At 40.7% G+C, this 15,806-nt stretch overlaps 1 protein-coding gene across 2 annotated transcripts in view; it reads left to right on the forward strand.

Annotated features, from left to right (window-relative positions):
• The window catches only part of CTDP1 (CTD phosphatase subunit 1), a 180,015-nt gene that overhangs the window by 82,411 nt on the left and 81,798 nt on the right, over positions 1-15,806 (forward strand). The window contains exons 10-11 of one of the 2 annotated variants that reach the window (XM_075826529.1): positions 10,179-10,409; positions 14,106-14,271. In XM_075826529.1, coding sequence (XP_075682644.1) covers positions 10,179-10,409; positions 14,106-14,271 — 397 coding nt within the window. The remainder of the gene's footprint in view (positions 1-10,178; positions 10,410-14,105; positions 14,272-15,806) is intronic. The other variant, XM_075826530.1, reaches the window with a different exon arrangement.

The raw sequence follows: 15,806 nt of genomic DNA on the forward strand, positions 1-15,806 counted from the left end.
CATCGGGAACGGCACAGTGACTTTCTGTCACTCTGACAGGAAGCCTATCAGGACCAGCCGAAGGTTGGTCCTGATGGGCTTCTGTCCATGGCAGACCCGGAAGCCATTGTTTGGCTTCCGTTTGCCATACTAACTATCGGCAGACCCCGCGATTTCGGACGGGGGTCTGCCGATATGTTAGAAACCCCTAAAATTCGGCGATTGCACCCGATCGCCGAATTTAAGGGGTTAATGCGCCGAAATCAGCGGCAAAGGACCGCTGGCCGGCAAGAGGGGAGTGTCAGCTGTCGGCGACAGCTGACCTCCTGGTTCCCGGTGCACACTGTCGCCGACAGTGTGCACCGGGATTAACTCAGTAACTGTACGTCCTCGTGCGGGAAGTAACTTCCTGCAACGACGTACAGTTACGTCCTGGTGCGGATAGGGGTTAAAGGGAATGTGTTGCCAGAAAAACATGTTTTTTTTTAAAAAATTAAACATTTAGTGTGTGGGTGATTAAACATTGTGCAAATTTTTTTTTTTTTTTTTGCACGAGTCCAGGAAATATTATAAATTATTTCTAATTTATAATACTACCCATTTTTGGTCACTAGATGGAGCTGTTCCCAAAATTGCAGCATTGCAACGTTGGGTTAAAAGCCCTCGCTCTAGTGAGCTCTCAGCATCCCCCCCTCCTTTATCCTGGCTAGTGCCGGGATAAACGAGGGGTTTGAACGATGTAACCTCCTACACTGTGTGTCGCCATTTTTTGAGCTAACCCACAGTGTAGTAGGTTTACATACAGTAGTAAACACACACAAACACGAACATACATTGAAATTTCTTACCTGCTCCTGCCGCCGCGGCTCCCTCCGGCCCGTCCGCTCCGTTTGCTGCCGCTGGTGCAAGTGCACAAATCCGGAAGCCGCGACCGGAAGTAGTAATATTACTGTCCGGCCGCGACTTCCGGTCCACAGGAAAATGGCGCCGGATGGCGCCAATTTCGAATAGGACTGTGTGGGAGCGGCGCATGCGCAGTTCCCAAACAGACGCCGTACACTGCAGTCAATGGGACGGGAGCCGTTCGCAGTCCCTATGGGACTGTGGCTGCCGTATTCCATGTCTGTATGTGTCGTTAATCGACACACACAGAAATGGAACAAAAAATGGCAGCCCCCATAGGGAAGAAAAAGTGTAAAAATAAGAAAAAGTAAAACACAAACACACAAATGAATATAAACGTTTTTAATAAAGCACTAACATCTTTAACATATAAAAAAATAATTTGTGATGACACTGTTCCTTTAAAGATTAAAAGCACTGACCTAAAAGTTTTAACTCGGAAAACCCCTTTAATGACCATCTTAAAGAGGCTCGGTCACCACATTATAAGTACCCTATCTCCTACATAATGTGATCGGCGCTGTACTATAGATAACAGCAGTGGTTTTTATTTAGAAAAAAATGTACATTTTGACCAAGTTATGACCTATTTAGATTTATGCTAATGATTTTCTTAATGCCCAACTGGTCGTTTTTTAGCTTTTGACCAAGTGAGCGTTGTAAAGAGAAGTGTATGACACTGACCAATCAGCGTCATACACTTTTCTCTCCATTCATGTTCTCCGCACATAGTGATCTTGTGAGATCACGATGTGCTGTCACTCACACATTAACTTTACTGAAGTGTCTTGGGAGTGAATAGACATTACTTCCAGCCAGGACGCGATGTCTATTCAAAATCCCGACACTTCGGTAATGTTTGTGTGTCACTTACTCACACAGCACATCGAGATCTCGATGTGCTGTTTACAGCGTCATCTCGCGAGATCACGCTTTCTGTCATTAAGTCCCACACAAATGTTACCGAAGTTAAAAACTGCTCATACCTTCTCCTCGGTGTCCCCAGCTGTCTGACAGCCATGCCCCGACTTGCTTCTTCTAGATTGCAGTACTGACATCGGCTCACAGGCCAGTATTTGTAGGTACAATAAGTGCAAGAGACACACTAGAAAACCATAACATACAGCTGAAACCAATCCTGAAAGATCAGATAGTTTATGCATCCTGAACCAGCAGCCATGCATAACAACCCACATGAGAACAGGATAGAAGTATAGAGAAGGAGCAGGAAGGGGAGGAAGCTGACCTCACACACTATGTCTAGAAATTATGCTCAGGAGGCCATGATGGTCCTATAATCCACTGACGATTGAAATCGAATCCACTCATGCCATGTTTTGAAGAATTAAGCATGGGCCCCTCATCGAAGCCGTGATGTCCTCCATTCTCATAATCTCCTGGATCTTGCCGAACCACATGCCCACTGGGGGCAGACCGGTTTGTCTCCACAACACGGGAACACACGCCCTAGCTGCATTCACCAAATTGCTAACCACCGAGCTTCGGTACGTAGACAGGGGGACATCGCACAGGTGGAACAGGGCCGGAGAACACGGGAGGGGGGGGGGGTCCATGAACTTGGAAGAGATGCGCCACACCTCAGACCAGAAATCTGTCAGCTGCGGGCAGTCCCAAAAGATGTGTAAAATTGTGCCCACCTGGTCCCCACATCTCCAACACAACTGAGAGACCACAGGGATCATTGCATGCAATCTGGAAGGCACCCTATACCAACGCGACCTGATCTTAAATCCCGCCTCCTGGAATCTGCTTGCCATGGAGGATTTATGCGTCATAGTAAACACAGTCCATCTGCTCCACAGTGAATGTGAGGCCCAAGTCCCTCTCCTAGCTACTCAAGTATGGCGCTGTGGAAAGAGTAGATGGAGAGATCAACAGCACATAAAGTCTGGACATCGAGTGACGCACCGTGTCCGGTCCCATGCATAAGGGTTCGAAAGGGGAGCTATCTCGTGAGTATGTCTGTGGGTTAGGTAGAGATGTGAGGAAGTGTCTTAACTGGGTGACCTGCCTGGAAGTAAAGGAGATGGGGTCTGAGAAAGATGCCAGCTCTGAGCCGTCATCCATGCCGTATCCTGTATAAAATTGGCGGCGTAGTCCTTACCCGCCCTCAGCCAGTGCCGTAAGGGACCCCTATCCTGTCCCGGTGGAAATGCAGGATTGCCCAAGATAGGGAACAAGGGGGAGGGAGACGGAGAGATCTCTTTCTGAGGGAAGAGCCAGCATGCGACCACCAGGGTGGGCCCTATAGTCGGATGTGTTCGGTCCGAAAGGGGGACGTGTTTGGCCAACCAGGGCAATGCCTGCAACGGGACCTCAAAAAAGGTCTGTTCCATGGACACCCACTATTTGACCTCAGAGTGTCTAAACCAGTCCAATATTCGTGTCAAGTGTGAGGCCTGGTGATGGGAAACAAAGTCCGGGAGACCAATACCACCGTCACACCTGGCACGAAGAGCCTCAGACTTCTGGTAATTGATCTTGAAGTTAGACAGTTTCGAGTATCTACTCAGCTCCGCCATCAGGTTGGGCAAGGAGACTCTGGGGACGCGGTGAGAAAAAAGAGCAGGTCATCCGCATATGCAGCGACCTTATGGGACCTTCCTCCCAAAGATACACCTGCTATGTCTGGGTTGGAGCGAATATGGCACAAAAAGAGCTCCAAACACAAAATGAAAATTAAGGGGGACAAGGGACAACCTTGCCTCGTGCTGTTTTGAGATAGCGAGGAGGAGAAGTGGCCCTTAACCTGGGCCGTGGGGGAGGAGTAGAGACTCAAAATCCATTGCATCATATGCGTACCCAGCCCCACATCCCGCAATGTAGCCAACATAAAATCCCAGTTGACTCTGTCGAAGGCCTTCTCTGCATCCGTAGACAGGAAGCAAGTGGGCAGGGCTGCAGTAGCTTTTAAAAGACATCACTGTAGACTAAGTACCTGCACCGCTTGCCGCCAAAGCATGAATGGCCACTAAAGGGTGGTTCAGAAAGTCAACAAAGACGCCAAAGATAACACTGAAGGAGCCCCAAAGATCCACAGCGGAGATAGAAGTATCTATTTATAGGACCGCTATAAGCCGTACACTCCACAGAATTGAGGCTTTATGGAAGAGGAAAAAAAAAAAACATTGCTTAAAGAGGCTCTGTCACCACATTATAAGTGCCCTGTCTCCTACATAATCTGATTGGCGCTGTAATGTATAGAACAGCGGTTTTTATTTTGATAAACTATTATTTTTGAGCAAGTTATGAATAATTTTAGATTTATGCTAATTAGTTTCTTAATGCCCAACTGGTCGTTTTTGAACTTTTGTCCAAGTGGGCGTTGTAAAGAGACGTGTATGACGTTGACCAATCAGCGTCATACACTTCTCTCCATGTCCATCTGTATTCACAGCACACCGTGATCTCGTGTGAAGGTTCTCTGATCAGATGAGACTGACATTGAACTTTTTGGCCGCCATGGGAAACGCTGTGTGTGGCGCAAACCCAACACTTCCTATCACCCCAAGACTACCATTCCCACAGTGAAGCATGGTGGTGGCAGCATCATGTTGTGGGGATGCTTTTCATCAGCAGGAACTGGAAAACTGGTCGTGATTGAAGGAAAGATGGATGGCAGGCAATTCTTGAGGAAAATCCTGTTGCGGCCTTCCAGAGATTTGAGACTGGGACGATGGTTCACCCAGCAGGATAATGACCCTAAACCTACTACTAAAGCTACACTTGGAGGGGTTTAAGGAGAAACCTTTAAATATCTTGGAATGACCTAGTAAAAGCCCAGACATCAAGTTATGCTACATATTCTCAATTGTATTGAAGACTGCTGTATACCAATGCATCCCATCTAAATTTAAGGAACTAGATGCCTTGAAGAATGGGCAAAAATCCAAATGTGTAGATGTTCTAAGCTAATAGTCATGCCCCAAGAGTTGCAGCTGTAATAGCAAAAGGTAGCGCCTCAAAGTATTGACTTCATTTGGCGCCTTTGAAGTGGTAGCATGTTGTGTAAACGAAATGGTACAAACCCCTAAAAATACATCTTAAAAACAAAAGGTGGGGGTGAATACTTTCACGTGTGTGTGTGTGTGTGTGTGTGTGTGTGTGTGTGTGTGTGTGTGTGTGTGTTTTTATATCTCTATATCTCATTGAAATCAATGAAGGAACAGATCAAAATTGGAGGCATCCGTTTCATTACATAATGCTAGGCGTGAACACTCGAGGTCCTCCAAACTATTCAAACCGGGGTACCAAAGGGGTCAGTGTTGGGACCTCTTCTTTTAAATAGGTCTATTAATGACCTTGTAGAGGTATCATTTCAATATTTGCAGATAATACAGAGCTCTGTAAAGTTATTGACACAGAGGACGAAAGGTAATATTACCAAAGGATTTGGAGGCGTGCGCTTGGGCCCAGGAAACAAATTCTATAATTATGCATTACATATTAAAACATGGGGTTAAACTGCCTCTGAAAAAGACTGGGATATTGGTGGACAGTAGAATTAACTTTAGCAACCAGTGCCAGGTAACTGGTACCAAGGCAAATAAAATCAATGGATGCATTAACCCCTTTAGGACGCAGCCTGTTTTGGCCTTGTGGACACAGCTGATTTTTTTCAAATCTGATGTGCTAGTGTATGTGGTAATAACTTTGGAATGCCTTTACCTGTCCAAGCGATTCTGAGATTGTTTTCTCGTGACATATATTATACTTTGTTAGTGGAAAAAATTTGGTTGATTTTTTTAAATTCAATATTTATTTGTGGAAAAACGCCCAAATTTAGCATTTTTCTAAATTTGCACCCCTCAAAATATTCACAACAGAAATCACAAAGCTTTTTTTAACCCCTTAATGACCAGCCTATTTTAAACCTTAATGACCAAGCCATTTTTTACGTTTTTCCATCGTCGCATTCCAAGAGCTATAACTTTTTTTATTTTTGCGTCGACATAGCTGTATAAGGTCTTGTTTTTTTGCGGCACAAGTTGTATTTTTTAATAGCACCATTTTGAGGTACATATTATTTATTGATTAACTTTTATTAACTAGAAAAAAACCTGAAATTTCGCCACTCTTTTTCGCGTCTTAAATCTATGCCGTTTACCGTGTGATATAAATAACACTAACTTTATTCAGTGGGTTGTTACGATTGCAACGATACCAAATTTGTATAGTTTTTGTATGTTTTACTACTTTTACACAGGAAAAGCGCTTTTTTTTCAAAATTATTTGTTTTTGTGTCTCCATATTTTGAAGAGCCATAATTTTTTTTTATTTTTTTATTATTGTTCAGCCGATGCAGTTGTATGAGGGCATTTATTTTTTTTTGCGGGAAGACTTGTCGTTTTTATTGGTACCATTTTGGAGTAGATGCCACTTTTTGATCACTTTTTATAACATTTTTTTTAAGTCAAGATTCACAGAAAACAGCAATTTTTCCATAGTATTTTATTAATTTTTTTTACGGTGTTCACCGTGTGGGTTAAATGTAATAGATTTATAGTCGGGATTGTTACGGACGCGGCGATACCAAATATGCGTAACTTTTTTACTTTATTTTGCTGTTTTGATAGTAAAGCATTTTGTAAGGGGAAAAAGTGGGTTTTTCATTTTTTTTTCACTTTTTTTTTTTTTAATTAACTTTATTAAACTTTTTGTTTTACTTTTTCACTAGGCCCACTAGGGGACTTTAATATGCGATTCTCCGATCGCTATTATAATACACTGCAATACTTTTGTATTGCAGTGTATTACTGCATGTCCGTTTAAAACAGACAGGCATCTGCTAGGTCATGCCTGCGGCATGATCTAGCAAGCATTCGCTACAGGCAGACCTGGGGGCTTTTATTAGGCCCCCGGCTGCCATTGGAGACAGACACTCGGCGATCTTAGGGTGTCTGTGGGGGAGAGAGGGAGCTCCCTCCCTCTCTAAAAAACCGATGCGGTGCACGCTATTGTGCACCGCATCTGAGGGGTTAAACGGGTGAGATCGATACTAATATTGATCCTACACGGCAGAGCAGGGACGCCCCCAGCCCTCAGCTGCCTCTGGCAGGGAGATTTGACAGCTCCCTGCTCTGTTTACTTATCCTGATGCAGTGCCGTAAAAAGGCATATGCATCAGAATAAAGCCCGTTAGTGGCCGCCGTTAAAAGGCGTATTGGTGGTCACTAACGGGTTAAACCTTTATGCGTTTCACAAGAAATAAAGCAAAGTAGAAGGGAAATTTACAAACTTAATTTTATTTGATTTTTTGTGTAAATTTGTTTGAAATACAATTTTTTTTTCTGTAACAAGGTTTTACCATAAAAAATACGCAACTCAATATTTATTGACCAGATTCTGCAGTTTTTAGAAATATCCCACATGCGGCCCTAGTGCGCTAATGGACTCAAACACAGGCCTCAGAAGCAAATGAGCACCTAGTGAATTTTGGGGCCTCCTTTTTTAGAATATATTTTAATTACATTTTTTGTGTCCCCAGGTTTTGAGAGCCATAACTTTTTTTTTTTTTTTTTCCTCTGTCAAAGCTTTGTAAGGGCTTGTTTTTTGCGGGACGGGTTGTAGTTTTCATTGTCCCATGTCGTGTCTGCAAAGCACTGGGGGGACCAAAACAGTTGCAACACACCAAAAAAGCCCCGTTTTGAAGCCCACACTCCTCAAGGAATTTTTCTAGGGGTATAGTTAGTATTTTGACCCCACAGTTTTTTTTGCAGAAATTTGTGGAATTAGGCCGTGGTAAATGAATATCAACATTTTTGTCCATTTAAAATGATGAATTTTTTTCATTTTCACAAGGGATAAAGGAGACAAAGCACCCCAACATTTGTAAAGCAATTTCTCCTGAGTACGGCAATACCCCACAGGTCATAAACGGGTGTTTTTTATTACTTAATTAACCCTTTCAAGACTGTTGCCCTTTTTTTTTTTGTTTTACACTCCCTCTCTTCCACGAGCCATAACTGTTTTTTGTTTTTTTTTTCAGCCAAGTGGTGTGGTGCTTATTTTTTTTTGGGGGGGGAGTTGTAGTTTTCTATTGACGCCATTTAAAGTACCATATAATATACTGGGAAACTGAAAATAAAATTTACTTGCGGGCTGAAATGTCCTCCATTTGTTTTTGGGTTTTGTTTTTATGGCTTTCACCGTGCAGTAAAAACGACAACTTAACTTTTATTCTGCGACTCAATACAATTACGGTGATACCAAATTTTATATAGTTTTTTAGAATATTTTACTACGTTTACAAAGAAAAAAACTATTTGTTAAAATAAAGTTTGGCTTAAGTTTAGTGGGACAAGCTGTAGTTTTTATTGGTACTGTTTTTTTGGTACATATAACTTTTTGATCACTTTTTATTAAATTTTTATTTTTTTATAGAGCTAAGGTGACCAACAAACAGCTATCTTGGTGTTTTCAGTTTATTTCTTATGGCGTTTCTTATGCGCTATAAATGACCTTTTACTTTATTCTGCGGGTCAATACTATTACGGCAATACTAAATATATATATATATATATATATATATATATATATTTATTTTTATTTTTTTATTTTTTTTTTGCAGCATTTGCACAAAAGGATGACTTTTTGTGAGAGCCATAACGTTTTGTTTTTTTTGTTTTGTTTTTCAGTCAAAAAAGCTGGGCAAGGGCTTGTTTTTTGTGGGACAGGTTGTAGGTTTTTATTATTCCTATTTTGGTGTAAATGTGACTTTGGTCACTTTTTATTCTATATTTTGGGTGCGGTGGTAATCAAAAAAATAGCGATTCTTGCATTGTTTTTTTTTTATGCCATGTTCACGCGGTGATACCAGATGTGTACTTTTTTTCAACTTTTTCGTATTTTTGGGGGCACAGTCCTGCTGGAACAGGAAAGGGCCTTCACCAAACTGTTGCATTTTCTTTATATGCTCTAGCATTAACCCTTTACTGGAAATAAGGGACCTAGCCCAAACCCTGAAAAAACAGCCACAGACCATTAACGCTCCTCTACTAATTTTGCCAAACCCACATTTGTCCATCAGACTGCGAGATGGTGAAACGTGATTCATCACTCAATAGAAAGTTTCCACTGCTACGGAATCTAGTAGCAGCCTGCTTAACACCACTCCACACAGACGCTTGCCGTTGGCCATGGTTATCTTAGGCATGTTTACAGCTGCTTAACCAGGAAAACCCATTTTGTGAACACCTCCGATGCACAGTCTTGTGCTGATGTCACTACCAAAGGCAGTTTGGATCTCTGTTGTGAGTGATGCAACAAAGGATAAAGTATTTTTCTGCACCACTCGCTTCAGCCCTCGGCAGCCCAGCTCTGAGTTTGCGTGGTCTGCTGCTACTTCTTGGCTGAGCTGTTAGTCCTAGACGCTTCACAATAATAGCACTTACAGTTAACCAGGGTAGATCTAGCTGATCAGAAATGTCTCAAATTGACTTGTGGCATCCTATGACCGTGGAAAGACATTGAGCTCTTCAATGCGACCCATACTACTTGCAATGTTTGTCTATGGAGATTGCATGGCTGTGTGCTTGATTTTATGTGCCTGTGGCTGAAACGCCTGAACTTAATAATTAGGAGGGGGTGTCAAATACTTTTGGCCATATAGTATAGTTTTCCTCCACCCTAAATCATACCCTATTATGGCATTTAGACATCTTCGAGGGCGTCTGGTGAACTTTGGCAGGTCCATGTATTACATGGTCGGCCACTTGTTTGAATGGCCTGCACATAACACTATGGTTAGATGGCATGAAATACTATGGCCAGGTGCAATTAGAGCAGCCCGAGGCAATATGGTGTCTCTCTACAAGAGGCGTTCTATTCCTTCGAGATCCCCCATTAAAGAGGACTACCCACAACTCCACTAACTTTTAATGGCATGTCACTTAGGCATCCCATAAAGTGTGATCAGCGGGCACCTAATCCCTGGAAGCAGCAGTGATCTCTAGAACTAGGGTGTTCTGTATCCTTGGAGCTTTTATTAGAATGAAAAGGTGATGAGGGAGTAGCAGATGAAATGATGTGTGTAGTAAGGAGGCTGAACAGAATTTTTCAAGACTTGACAGACCAGCACAAATCAAAGCCTTGTATATCTAGGGAACTTTATAAAATAATCTTTAAAATGAATGTTCACTTTTAAGGTCTTCTCCATTCGGGAATTGCATATGCAGCCCTATTGCCCAAGTCTTAGCTTTTGCAAAAGGAGTAATTTTGTTTTTTACGTGTTTTTTTTGTTTTTTTTAATATCTGACTTTTATTTACTCCAACAGGACTATTAGTCCCACCACCTTTCCTGATATTTACAGTGCTTTTCAAACACCACTCTTTCACCCAACTCCGATCCATCCGAAGACACAACCAGGTCCAGAAGTGCGGCACTATGACCCAGTGACTGGAAAACTCATCCGGAAAACTTCCCAAAGTTCCAATCAGTCCCCATATACACAGGCACCTTGTCCTTCACTAAATGTAGCTGTGCATGGAGATCATTCATCCTTCAGGTATATGAAACCGTAAGGCCGGACCACCGTTATCAGTTCAGTCGTAATTATTGATGTGCTGTATTTTGTGTTTTTCTGTTCAGATTTTTGTTAATGACAGAAGGTGTAATTTAATAAACATTGTAAAGGAAATGATGTATTCATTGTGTGCTATTTATGTAGGATTCTATTTAGTGTATGTCATGTGGTTGTCTATTTGTTCGGCATTGTGTTGAGAATAGTGAATCAACTAAACAAGGTAAAAAGTTGTTTTATTTGTTGTATCTTGAAGTAACTAAAATGATTGAGCCGACATAGGGAAAATTGCTTCATGAAAGGTTATCTAACAGCGTAAGATGTACCTTTTAATATACATATTTAAAAAAAAATCTGCATGTCTTACACATGATGTCTAAAAGGCGCTGTCACTATAGCCATTCAGCTATTTCCTATTGTGGGAAAAAGTTCTTACTGTGCTGGAATGTTTTCTTGCAAATATTTTTTTCCCCATAGAGAATAATCTCCGTGTTGTTGCGATTTTATCACAATTCTTGTCCCTACATTCACGTGTAATATATTTTTTAGCATTTTTGACTGACTATACAAAAAATGATAGAAAAGACCCACATTCCTCATGGATTTTTGACATCGCTCATTTGACGGTACTATATCATTCCCTACAATACTACCTTTTATTTGTGCTGTATTTCTGCCTGCTGGGATTTTCCATGACACCGATACAACTAGTGTGTTTTTGTTTTTTTAATAAAAGTACAGAAAGGTACCTTATTGGCTGTCTGTATGGACCAATTAGCATGGGAATGGCGACCATGTGCAGCTTTTAAGGGGGTTCTACCTTATTGGCTGTCTGTATGGACCAATTAGCATGGGAATGTTGACCATGTGCAGCCTTTAAAGGGGTTGTCTCATTGAGACCATCTTCTAAACCCCAGCGATCAGCTGTTCTCACGCATTACGTGGCAGCTGGTTCTAACTCATAGAAGATGGGGAGGTCCTGTTTGGGCTTATGAACAGGGTTTGTCTGAATAAAGACAATCCTTTTAAACCAGGAATCTTCAAATTAATTTGGTCTTCTGTCACGCCATGCTCAAAGCGTTTTTGCTAGCTTTAAACATTCATGGATTCAGCCGGTGATTCATTCTTCTACACCCAACGATCCTAAAGCATTGAGTTTTAAGTTGCACAGTGTTAATATCTTTGTTTACGCCAACTCTGTTGTGGTAGTTCTATGACTTTGCTACACATTTTTAATTTTAGAAGTTCCAGTTTATTACATTTGCTAGTGCTTATGATTGTAGCACATCTCTTCGTAATCCAAAAACCACTACATGATTTCACATAAAGTCAAGAAAATATGGTGACACGCTAAGGTGCTGGGCTAAATTTGTGCAGGTGTATAACTTTGTATAATAAAACATACAAGGCAGATTTAGTCAAATTTAAGAGTAAAACTGGCCTTGTTGCCCCTAGCAATTAATCTGTGCCGCTTTCATTATTCCAGACTAGTTAAAAAGCGTAAGCTGTTCTGATTGGTTGCTATGGATAACAAAGACCTTTCTTTCTTTTATACAGGTTTGACAAATCTGCCCACTGTCCTTCTCTTTTTTTTTTTTTTTTGTTGCTTTGGATGTATTCTGTGCTTTAAAAAAAAAAAAAAAAACTAAAAAAAATAATTACATGCAGCCTTCATGTATTCTAGTACACTGCAGACTGCAGAATGCCATTCACGGTTAAATCTGTCAAATGATTTGTCTGACCACTCGTACATTGGCCCCTTTTCTCTCCTCCTGAACGATCATCTAAGCTGATTTATAACCAAATCAAAGTTGACCTTTAATTTGATCATATATCCACTAAGAAGAATCTGAACGGAGCACAATTTTTAGTAACCGTTGAAAAAGTTTTTGGTTTTTTTGCCACAATACAGCCAATGTCAATTAAAAAAATAAAATAAATAATGGACATATCATTTGAGTCTTTCCAATCTTGTTTCTCTAAATCAAAGAGTTCCTGCATTATTTTGGGTAACTCTGGCAATATATTTAAAACATAATGCCGTTTTGGCAAAAATATTTGGTGTCTTTTTGAAGAAGTTCAATAGAATTAAAATACCCTGGGACCAATGATGGGAACCTGCACTTGATATGTGCTAAAGTGATAGAAAATGTTTTATTTTGGGGCTTTTTTGTTTGTCAAATTGAACTGAAGACTGATTTCAGGGTTCGCAAAGATTTATATATTTTTTTTGCTATGAGAATGAGATTTGCTTGAAAAATTAAATGACAGCTCATTTTTTTTTTTTTTTTTTTTAAATGTGTTTTAACAAAAGAGGTGAAAGTGTGAAATAAATCAACGGAAATATAAAAAAATCTGAACAATGAAAAAGTCAAAACTGAATAAAGTTGGCTATATATTTTTACATGGACTTTTTGACAGTTTCCATCGACAATTGTCTGACAAATAGGCGGATGATCCTGTTTGGATTTCTTTGGTCTGGTTGTCAACTGAAACGGTGCATCGACCTATCTTTCCCCACTTTGCGCAAACGTCTCTTTTTTTAAAAAAATGTTTATTTTTTTTCCATATATAAACGATATTTAAGTTTGCAAACAATTGTGGCATGTGATAGCATTCTCTTATAATACAACAATTGTGGCATGTTGCTTTTGACATCTGATTTGCCACATGATCTTAATCCGTGTATGGCCATCTTAAAGAGGCTCTGTCACCAGATTTTGCAACCCCTATCTGCTATTGCAGCAGATCGGCGCTGCAATGTAGATTACAGTAACGTTTTTATTTTTAAAAAACGAGCATTTTTGGCCAAGTTATGACCATTTTTGTATTTATGCAAATGAGGCTTGCAAAAGTCCAAGTGGGTGTGTTGAAAAGTAAAAGTACAACTGGGCGTGTATTATGTGCGTACATCGGGGCGTGTTTACTACTTTTACTAGCTGGGCGTTCTGATGAGAAGTATCATCCACTTCTCTTCAGAACGCCCAGCTTCTGGCAGATCACGCTGTGACGTCACTCACAGGTCCTGCATCGTGTCAGACGAGCGAGGACACATCGGCACCAGAGGCTACAGTTGATTCTTCAGCAGCATCAGCGTTTGCAGGTAAGTAGCTACATCGATTTACCTGCAAACGCCGATGCTGCTGCAGAATCATCTGTAGCCTCTGGTGCCGATGTGTCCTCGCTCGTCTGACACGATGCAGGACCTGTGAGTGACGTCACAGCGTGATCTGCCAGAAGCTGGGCGTTCTGAAGAGAAGTGGATGATACTTCTCATCAGAACGCCCAGCTAGTAAAAGAAGTAAAAACGCCCCGATGTACGCACATAATACACGCCCAGTTGTACTTTTACTTTTCAACACACCCACTTGGACTTTTGCAAGCCTCATTTGCATAAATACAAAAATGGTCATAACTTGGCCAAAAATGCTCGTTTTTTAAAAATAAAAACGTTACTGTAATCTACATTGCAGCGCCGATCTGCTGCAATAGCCGATAGGGGTTGCAAAATCTGGTGACAGAGCCTCTTTAAGTAATAGCATTCTCTTATAATACAAGTGTAACCTAATATTCCTAAAGAAAGTCTAGGGATAAAAAGTGAGCACCTGAAACCCATGCAGTGTGTTGAGTTTATGGTATGCAGCATCTTATCTAAGTATGGGAATATGTTTCTATTGACAGAGTAGTTCAGCCTCATCAAGAGGAAATGTTTGACGATGAAGAGCTGCCTACGGAAAGTGCAGAGGAGCAGTCCGGCCCAACTAGGAGAAAACGCCAGCCAAGCATGTCTGAAACTATGCCTTTATATACACTTTGTAAAGAAGATCTGGAAAGCATGGATAAAGAAGTAAGCCTAATCATTTTATATACTACCTATCTGAAGTAAAAAAAAAAAAAAAACTCCTTTTAAGTATCCTCCTATAGAGACAAACCCTTTAATATCAGTAGGTACACTTGCATCCACTAAACTCGGATCAGGGTGCAGGATACAGAGATTGGCTAGTCCAAAGCCCATCCTCTAAATCAGAAGATTGACCATCTGCGTAGACCATTTCCTAAGCGGAACAAATTTCACATATCAAAAGCAGGTTGCTGCTGAAAGTGAGCTAAAATCCTAGTGGTTGCTATGGTCAACTCCTTTCCTTTCCCTTAGGCCTCCTTTACACACCGTTTTTGTCTGGCATTTTAAACTGTAACGCCTCGTGCACACGAGTGTGCCATCTGAGTCCCGTCAGTGACCCGAGGAAAGATGGGACATGTTCTATCTTTCCTCTGAGACTCAGACCTTTTTTCACGGACCCAATTCACCCGCTAAAGTGAAAGGGTCCATGAAGACTATCGGGTACCACTTCGATGGCGTCAAAAATGGTCCGACTGGCACAACGGTTGTCTTCAAGAGACCTGAAACTGAGTTTTTATGGCATTTTTACAATTGGTTTTGGTGGAGTCTTTTATTTATTTTTTTATATTGTACATGTGGTTTTTCTTTTATAGTGTTTTTAAAGTCCTATAGGGAAGCATATGAGAAAAACACCCAGAGCGTGCTTCATTTTGAAAAAAACACCATAAACCAAAACAGTTCGTATGTAGTCTTTTCAATAATTCACTATGGACTTTAACCCCTTAAGGACGCAGCCTAGTTTTGGCCTTAAGGCTCAGAGCCCATTTTTCAAATCTGACATATTTCACTTTATGTGGTAATAACGTCGGAATGCTTAAACCTATCCAAGCGATTCTGAGATTTTCTCGTGACACATTGGGCTTCATGTTCGTGGTAAAATTTGGTCGATATATATTCAGTGTTTATTGGTGAAAAATTGCAAAATTTAGAGAACATTTTGAAAAAATAGCATTTTTCAGAATTTAAATGCATCTGCTTGTAAAACAGACGGTTATACCACCGAAAATAGTTACTAGTTCACATTTCCCATATGTCTACTTTAAATTGGCATAGTTTTTTGAACATTCTTTTCTTTTTCTTGGACGTTACAAGGCTTAGAACATAAACAGCAATTTCTCATATTTTTAAGAAAACTTTTTTAAGGTACCTCTTGAGTTCTGAAGTGGCTTTGTGGGGCCTATGTATTAGAAACCCTGATAAAACACCCCATTTTAAAAACTAGACCCCTCAAAGTATTCAAAACTGCATTTAGAAAGTTTTTTAACCCTTCAGGCATTTCACAGGAATTAAAGCAAAGTGGAGGTGAAATTTGCAATTTCATTTTTCTTGCTGAATTTCAATTTTATTCATTTTTTTTTCTGTAACACAGAACGTTTTACCAGAGAAGCACTACTAAATATGTATTGTCCAGATTCTGCAGTTTTTAGAAATGTCCCACATGTGGCTCTAGTGCGCTCGTGGACTAAAACACAAGCCCCAGA

This window comes from Rhinoderma darwinii, chromosome 5 (assembly GCF_050947455.1).
Source record: "Rhinoderma darwinii isolate aRhiDar2 chromosome 5, aRhiDar2.hap1, whole genome shotgun sequence".
NCBI classification, from domain to species: Eukaryota; Metazoa; Chordata; class Amphibia; order Anura; family Rhinodermatidae; genus Rhinoderma; species Rhinoderma darwinii.